Here is a 9,106-nt window from a genome sequence, read left to right as displayed (position 1 = left end):
GCTCCTTCATCAGAGAAATTTGACAAGGCAATTCAAATGTAAATGTTGATCCATGTTGCTCTCGGCTGGTCACTGTAAGATGACCCCCCATCAGCTCCACCTGCCTCGAAATGATCCCAACATGTTGAGTTAGAAGCATCAACAAAAAGATAAGATAGCACTAGAGTTTTAGAGAAAATATAATCAGTAAAATATTTTATTTAAATTTAGATAAAGATATGACATAAAGAGAAATGCTCCAGTGCTCTTGAAAGCACTATTAAGTTATAGTTCTCCTAGTTGCATTGAGACACTGATTTCAATCCATTGATCTGGACTGTTCATTAGGTCCAATGCACATCTCATGGACTAACATCCAAATATCATGCCAATCTGACAAGTTTTAACCATTTGATCAATGCCCTTTAATATGGACTGTCAAGACCATTTACACAGTAATGGGTCCAGTGAACAATTTAATCCATATGCTTGTTAGGGCCCATCATGGATTTCTTATGATTCTAAAGAACCACTTTCGTTAGGCAATCTAAACCATCCATCCATGGATTGGAAAGGGGACAGTGACAGACAAAAGGCCAAATCAAGAATGGATTAGACAATTCAGATCAAACGAATAGACTGTCCAAGCAAACCAATTCAACTAGGAGCATGATATAGTGCTATGAGAGCACTAGAGCATTTCTCTAACATAAAATAATGTTTTGATACATCTTTCCACTTCAATCAAACTAATGCAAGTTTTAGTCAACTTTTTCAAGTAAAAAACTACCAATAGAAGTTAACTACAATGAATTATAGTCCTGATATTCTAGTAACATACATTTCGCTACATGCAATGCCCATGGTTCAGTAATCCAGACTGTTGATTTGATTATCCCCAAAAATCTCCTAGATTGGAAGAAATTAATACTCTAATGGTTGGCCAAGTTCTGTTGAATGTGGACCTTTGTTGTATTTATTCTTCTTAACCATCTATTTTTAGGTGACTAAAGTATGGAGGCTTGCGTTTAGCATGACTAGATTCTGTTTACTTCATTTAATATCTAAGTGTTGTTATGGATTAGAGTGATCTAAAGGCCTGTTTGGCAGACGCCCAGAAACGGGTTCATCTCATTAATTAATCATAATTATGTATTAGAGACCATGATCTCTTATACATAATTATGATTAACTAAAATGAGATGAACCCATTTTCAGCTGTCTACCAAGCAGGCCCTAAGGATTTTTAATTGAAAACTTGAAAATAGGAAATATCAGATGACATCTCACCAGTTGTTTGCAGATGGCAAGGCCAAGGCCTGTTCCTCCATACTTTCGAGCATGATCTGCACTGACTTGCTTGTACTTTTTAAATAATGTCGGTAAAGCCTTTTCTGTTACATGAAAAGTAACTAACATTGCTCAGCAATGTGGGATGAGAAACAAGAATTATACAATTATATGCACCGTCGCATGAACAGGAAATGAGTTAATCAGATTCCTCATACAGATTTCACAGGATTGGACAGCATTTGGAACTAAAAGGATACATTTATTTTTCTGGTGAAGGTGGATGGTGCCACCTATATTTTTATCAACAGGAATAATAATAAAAATAACAGAGAAAGGAGAAGTGGAAGAACAACATAAACTACAAGAATACCTGGTATCCCAATTCCTGTGTCATATACATCACAACGTAGCCATACTATTGTTTCATGCGGATGCTGATGCTTCTCGTTGTCTTCATCCATCGAAGCTGTGATTTCCACTGATTTTCCTACTCCATCTTCAGTGGTACCATATTGATTATTATCTTCCCCATGGCGTATGCTTTCTAGGAAGCAGCTACTTTGAGATGCTTTGGAAGAAGTTTCTCCTGTTAGTTCTTTCACTGAAACTGCATGTTGATGTCCCTCTCCACGTCTAGAATATTGTTCAGGTACTACACGAAGGTTTATTCCAACCTTTCCTTCATGTGTACACTTGATAGCATTGCTGCAAAATAAGTGTAACTTGCAAAATTAAGAGATTGCTCAAACAAGCACATAATTTATGCAGGAAAAAGGTGCAAGCATTAATAACTATGCATTGTCATAGTTATTATTCCTTGCAAAAAATAAAAAAATGAAAAAATATATGTATTAGCATTGTTCTAACCTGTTAAGGTATGTATTTAGAAAGAGCCTTTTTGTAATATGGGATAGAATAAAGGCCTATTTGTATTTTTCTGAAGTTCCTTTTATATAAATAGAAAATTGGGCTGGAACCTAGGTAGCTTTTCTCCTTTCCTCCAAACATTCTATTTTCCTCTCCTTTCGCCTTCTCTTCTGCTGCTTCTTTTCTTTCTACCTTTTTCGCATGCCATTTTTTGTGCATGCCATTTTTCTGAAGCTTTTTCGTGGAAATTTTCCACATTGATTTGATGCGGCTGACCATTTGCCACATCTAGAAAAAAAAAAAAGCCATCTTATTTCAAGCCTTCATGCCCTTAACATTTGAGACTATGTCATTTAATAGTTGGTCCTTTCTTTTTCAGGTCAAGTCGTATTTATGTGTATTTATGTGTTTGACACGCGAAAGAATCCAAGAGCTCCTGATTTGCATAAAGTTGTTGAGAAGGATGAGAAGGAGCTGCTGTTGCTGCTGATGGCCATTTGCCTTAGTGATGGTCTTGAAATGAGGGTTGCAGATGGGAAAAAGGTGGGCCATGCTTTTTTGCTTCATGCTTTGTTTGCTAATGAACTCCATTAGCTAGTGGCTTGTAGCTGGTTATTATGTTTGACTTCTGATATCAGCAAACTTTCAACAACTAGTCCAAGTTTTTAAAATGCTCTAACTATTCATTTTCTTTTGGTTTTGTAACAGACAATTGCAACATTTTTTAGCTGTGTTATGTCTGCTATTGGAGGAAACAGTGCTGGTCCTGGTCGGTATATTGTATTAGTATTGCAGTTTCTTTCTTCTGTTCATATTTTGAGATCATTCCTTTTTGTCATGCAATATAGAAGGGAACTGATTTAAGGCATTTGCTTTTATAGGCAAATGCTGTGGTTAATGTGTACATCAAGCACGAGAAGAAGTTTGCTTTTGTGGATATGAGAAATGTTGAAGAAGTGAGCAATGCAATGGCATTAGACGGGATAACGTTTGAGGTAACCATGTTCCCTTATTATTATTATTATTATTATTATTATTTTAAAGGTACCTTGTTCCATTTATTTCTTAAAAAAGTATTTTCTGCAATTTGATTTTGGTGATAGGGAAGACGATCCATGTCCTGAACAAAAATGAGCATGCTCTTGATATGGCTGCAGCACTTCATCACCAATTAGGAGATACTGACGAGCCAAACGATGGCAATGCCTCAGCGAAGAAGAGAACCAATGTGTTACTTCTTGGTGATCGCCATGGAGATCTAGGAATGTCTGATGGTTTGAACTATGAGAACCAAATTGCTGTTGGATTCTTGTAAGTAAACCACTGCCTTTCTGTCTTTTGTAGTTATAAATTGTCAGTTTTCCTTTTTCCTGTGAACCGTTACTTGTAGATAAATGGTCTTAGTTGAATTTGTTGGAGTTATGTTTCAAAAGCTTGTTCCATCAGCAGAATTTCAACCAGAATACCATATGCTACCCTAAAATCAGTTAGAATATTTCCCAGTTTCAGACGAAGTTGTAGATAACTAAACAAAAGAAGTCCTAGGAATTTTATGTCGATGGGAACAAAGCCTCAATTGCATGATCTCCCCCTGGCTTGGAAAACTTGGCTCTGTCAAGTCTAATTTAATTTACTGCACCTAGAGTTCTGGGTTGATGTGCTGATACAACACAGGTGCGGCCCACCTAATGAGTGGATTGGTCTGATTTTTGAGGCAGGTGACCTTCATGGTGGGTCTCAGTTTGCATGGATCTGATCTCCCACTGATGTGACATCCAGGCAGTTGAGATGGGGCTGCCTGCTAAGTTAACATGTGGCTGGCTGTTGGTGATCAATTCTCTTTTGTGGAGTTTGTACCTTTTTATGCACGTTGATGTTGACTTGGGGGACCTGTTCTTCAGTCAATTTCAGGCCTCTGATCTATTCTATTGTTTAGGAAGTGAAGACCATATATTGAACGGTTGAATTTCTTTTTTCTCTCGCTTTTTGTTGGGCCATTCTCTCCTTTCCTCCAGTTCAATCTTTACAACCTGCCAATGGCTCTTCTATGAGCATTTGAACTGTTGTCTTTATTTGAAAAATGTTTATGAACATAGGGGCATGTTCACTCTCTTCTTTTTTTTTCCCTTCTTTTCCATGTCATAGGATTTTGATGTTCGAGAGTTTGCTATATCAGTTGCTGGCAGATCGTCTGAAAAGAATCCAGCATATGTTCTGCCTGCACTTCGTCGCCATCTCATACAATTGTTGATGCATCTTGAGCAAAGGTAATCTGAAAGATATCTACTTGCCAAGAATATTATTGATTTATGGGGAAATGGATGCCCTTTTATTTGTTTCACATCATTATCTTTGAAATATTCAGATCACAACTTTTCTCTTCCATACATTGCTCCGATACACAAGGTCAACTCAGTGATTTGGTCCTTAGTACAAGCTAAATGTATGCCATCTCATCTAGTGAGGTTGTCACATTTCAGGCACTTGTGGTGAAGCTAAGGGAAGGCACCGGGCCAAATGCTAATACTGGTGTTGTCACTGGAGTTGTTGCAACTGTTGGGGAGCTTGCTAGGGTGGTGGGTTTACTTCCCTATTTTTTGGGTTATCTTTTGAATCACGCTGTGTGCTATGGTACAAGTTCCAATTTCATCAAGTCTGATACTTTAAATTAGCTTACCTTTTATGTGGGTGGTATGAAAAGGAATGATGAAAAGGTTCTATTTTGATGCTAAATTGTCGAAGCATTGCTCTAGGAGTTTTTGCTTGTTTACTTTAATTTGTAACAAGTAGTGATCATGTTGTCATTTTGGTATCTACCTCCTTTCATAGGGGCTAGCATACTTGCTTGCTGCATTACACTTTGGGGACCACACGATGTAAGGATAATCACTTACCAGTCATGTTTCCACAAGAATGTTTTTTCTCTATTAGCAATGGTGTGATCTTAATTCGTTTGTTGTTGTCCTTGTTATAGGGAGGTTTTGGAATGAAGCAATATCTTGGTGAACTAATGCCAGTAATTGTTGAAGCCCTCTTGGATGGAGCTGCTGTTATAAAGCGTGAAGTGGCTGTCGCAACTCTTGGTCAAGTTGTACAGAGCACTGGGTATGCTATGTCCTCTAATTTGCTGTTCTCAATTTAATATTACATCACCTGACATTGCATGGTCATTGACCAGTCTTAGCTATGATAGGTAATAGCTTGCCCCAAATGGCATGCTTTCTAAGAGTCTCGATAACCAGTTCTCAGGACACGTCTTCTTTCTTCTTTCAGTACCAATACAATTCCAAATTTTTCTTAAGTTCCATTTGATTGACATTAAATAAATAAAATGATATGCTTTCGCTAAGAGGAACAAAAGAAAAGATTTTCAATTCCCAAAAAGTGATCTCTAAGGGGCTTCTACCTTTGTGAATTTTATTTTTCCTGGCAAGTATTGGTCCAAACTGGTCCCTCTCTAATTTCTTTTAATGAGAACTCCCCATGGTTGTGTCTACAAAAGCCGAGCCCAGGTTAACTCTCTACTGTTCTGCTTCTTGATCCGTGAACATTTATATTAACTGAACTGGGGATGCATTTTGAGTTTCCCTTTAAATAAGTTTCTATAACTCGTAGCGATAATCCTTAGTTTTGATTAATGTCGGATTGATTTCTTTTGTTTGGCAGTTATGTGATTGCTCCATACAAAGAGTACCCACAACTGCTTGGTTTACTATGGAAATTGTTGAAGGAGCTGGTGGATTGGGTTCAAACAGCTGGTGGATTGCGACAGCCTTTGATTTTACAACTAAAGGGGTTCTCCAAGCTGCAGTGCAAGGGGAATTGTGGCGGATGAAGGACGTGGATGGGAGGCCGCCCGGAATGATTGGATTGTGGCCAGAAAAGATTGTCACATTCATCGACAATCATGATACAGGATCCACACAACAGTTATGGGCATTCCCTTCGGATAAAATCATGCAAGGATATGCTTCTGTTCTCACCCATCCAGGAATCCCTTCCATAGTGAGTTCTAATCATCTACTGTTGTTATGGTTTTTTTTTTTTCTCCTGCTGTAAGTATCCATAAAATTGCATGTCCTCTGAGATTTGGATGGTTATAAATACAATTGAACTGGTTTGCTCCACCATACATGGACTAAAAAAATTTACCTTCCTAGCACATTTGAAGTGTCAGCTATTAGGTCCCTAATCAAACAGTTTGTGAAGAACCATGGTGTGTGCATTGAATAAACTTGAGTGAGATGTTTTCAAGAAGGTCCTGCACACATCTCACTTAACCATTGCCAAGATTCCATTGACCTGATGTTCCAAAAGGCTAAAAGCAGAGTTATTTTTGTTTTTGTTTTTGGGTTCAGTCACTTTCTCGGGTTGTAATAGGGAAGATAGCACGGGGAGTTGTGTTCATTTGACACATGGACAGTTGCACACAAAATGTCTACCTTATTAAGTACCTGACCTGAACCAACTTGCTGTTTTATACCTCTTTAGTATATTTGTTTATTCCTGGTGGGATTTTTGTCTGTTGATACTAGCACTCTTTCTACCATTCAATCGCTGCATGCTTGTGCCGCATGTACAATGTTTGTGTGCATGCATACAGGTTGATATATTCTGCTAGCATCCATAAACTGACTATTGGATTGAATAGCATTTTCCTCCACTGAAGATCTGTACCATTTTTGACAGATATCACAATGATATTGATGTTTCTGTCTTATTGCAAAGTAGCAATGAAGGTTTCTTTCATTTCTTTTGCTCTCATTTGTTTTTTCTCGGGTATCCATATGCTTGTACATGTGTCAAACAAGTCTATTTTAAACTTCATATGGTAACTTTGCTTTTTTGACATTTAAATGCTGACAAAGAAACCTCTAAAGCTGTTAAAAAGTAAAATTAGGAGCCAGGGACATGCCAGTGGAGCAATCTGAACTGTCGATATGATGGACTCCACAATAAATTATTGCTAATGGCGAGTTCTTCTTCTTTGCAGATGATTTCGGACAACCGAACAAGCTATAGTTGTTCATCAGCCAAGCAAAAGTCATACCCAAATCTTGCGTTGTGACTTTGTATTATTTGTGGAACCTAATGTTGTGTAATAATTTGATTGAGTTTGTTTTGAAAACTTTAAATAGTAAACAAGTGAGATTGATCCTTTGATTGAGTTGTTAACTATTTTGTTGGTATTATGGCTTTCATAATTGATTGTTTCATGGGTGGATTGAATGAATGGATTAGTAGTTTAAATAAATATTAAAAAAAATTAAACATTTTTAGCCTCAATTTGTAACCGAGGCTTGGATTTAGCCTCAGTTGTTGAGAACCAAGGCTGAAATTCCTGTGGCTAAAGGCTTTAGCCTCGGTTGTTGAGAACTGAGGTTAAAAATAGATTTAGCTTCAATTGGAGGCAACCGAGGCTAAAATTTGAATTTAGTCTCACTTGGAAACAATGGAGGCTAAAATTTTGATTTAGCCTCATTTTGAGAGAACTGAAGCTAAAAAGGTCTTTTAGCCTCACTTGAAGAACCAAGGCTATAAAAGTCATTTTAACCTCGGTTGCTAAAACTGAGGCTAAAGCCTTTAGCCACAGGGGTTTCAACCTCAGTTTGGATAACTGAGTTAAAGGCTTTAGCCTCAGTTTTTAACCTTTTTAGCCTCAATTTTGAACTGAGGCTAAAGCCCCCTTTTCTTGTAGTGATTATATATCCATTCCATCCATATGTTTTACCACAATATTTTGAGGCGTGATTTGAAAAATGAAGCAGATCCAACACTCAAGTGGCCCACACCAAAAGAAACAGTAGCCCCAAGAGGTTTTAACAGTAAGTTTTCGATTTCCATTTTCCCATTGGGTGGTCCACATAAGCTTTGGATATGCCTATTTTTTGGCTCATGCCATGAATTCAGCCGGCAAATATTCTGCGGCATTCTTGGTTTTTTGTGTCTAAAGAGCTGTTTGTCAAATCAAGTACAGGGGAGAGTTATGTAAATACCAAATTGTCAAATCAAGCATTGGGAGAGTGATGGAAATAACAAATGAAGGGTATTTACCAAAGAGTTGAAAATTCAAACAAGCCCAGGCAAACTTCCACACCATAAGTTGCTACACACACCATCACCTACTGACGGACAATCATATAAACAGCTACAAGTACCAGGACAGTCAGAACTACAAAGGTACGCGACAGGGCATTTACATCTCCGGACCGCATCTCAGCCCGAAATTCACCAGTACGCAGGTTAAAGTAAAACTGGAGGGAATTTACGGACGAGTCCGGCGCATGGGTTTCGGACGCTTGTCCATCCTGGGCTGTATTTTCATCCGAACCTTCTGCCAATGCCCGCATTGGGTTAGACTTGGCCATAACTCTGCATGTAAAAAATAAATAAATCCGTGTTACTAATTCAGGGATCAATTTACAAATATGATTGTTATCTAACCTTTGTAAATGCATATTGTGCAAACAAGCAAAAAGCTCACCAGATCGTCATGTGGCAGGTGATAAGTACTTGCAAAATTGAGTCGGATAGTTACAATTTGCATATCTAATACATATGTACACCCCTCGAGGATGAAGTGTTCATGTGATGTTGCCAAATGTATTACACATGCATGCAGTACTACAAGAGAGATGCAACTATGATAAGACAGACAAATAAAAGCAACATGATGCAAACAAATTAAGCTACATTCGACCAGATAATTAAGTATGATGGACGATAGAAGTGTCTATCAGGATATTGTTGCTCGTTGTTTCGATCTTGGTTACGTGATGAATGTGGGCGTGCCATAATTGAATACAAATTTCATATATGAAACGCCCGGATTATGTACTGGAGGTATGCAAAATAGAATCGATCCAGCGGATCCGCCTCGATTCGGGTTAAGATCAGGTACGACCGGGCATATCCGAACGATATTCGGATCGGATCAGGGTAATTGGTAAATTCAACCTAACCGATA

The 9,106-nt window shown here is 38.0% G+C and overlaps 1 protein-coding gene across 1 annotated transcript; it reads left to right on the top strand.

Moving 5' to 3' along the window:
• Nucleotides 1-2,532: 2,532 nt before the first annotated feature.
• Nucleotides 2,533-7,048, top strand: LOC131245941 (uncharacterized). The gene is made up of 6 exons (XM_058245754.1): nt 2,533-2,682; nt 2,848-2,919; nt 3,021-3,134; nt 4,620-4,715; nt 5,114-5,244; nt 5,806-7,048. The coding sequence occupies exons 1-6, from the start codon at nt 2,533-2,535 to the stop codon at nt 5,972-5,974; spliced, it is 732 nt and encodes a 243-aa protein (XP_058101737.1). The 3' UTR covers nt 5,975-7,048.
• Nucleotides 7,049-9,106: the final 2,058 nt, after the last annotated feature.

Source organism: Magnolia sinica, chromosome 1 (genome assembly GCF_029962835.1).
Source record: "Magnolia sinica isolate HGM2019 chromosome 1, MsV1, whole genome shotgun sequence".
Taxonomy (NCBI): Eukaryota; Viridiplantae; Streptophyta; class Magnoliopsida; order Magnoliales; family Magnoliaceae; genus Magnolia; species Magnolia sinica.
Note: the sequence above shows the minus strand (reverse complement) of the source record. Positions and strands in the feature narration are given on the sequence as shown.

What these genes read in the sequence shown, in the direction of transcription:
- LOC131245941 (XM_058245754.1), top strand. Translation starts at nt 2,533, where the DNA reads ATGTGTATTTATGTGTTTGACACGCGAAAGAATCCAAGAGCTCCTGAT. An exon ending in TAGACGGGATAACGTTTGAG is followed by an intron (nt 3,135 to 4,619) that starts GTAACCATGTTC and finishes GTCACATTTCAG; the next exon opens with GCACTTGTGGTGAAGCTAAG. An exon ending in CAAGTTGTACAGAGCACTGG is followed by an intron (nt 5,245 to 5,805) that starts GTATGCTATGTC and finishes TTTGTTTGGCAG; the next exon opens with TTATGTGATTGCTCCATACA.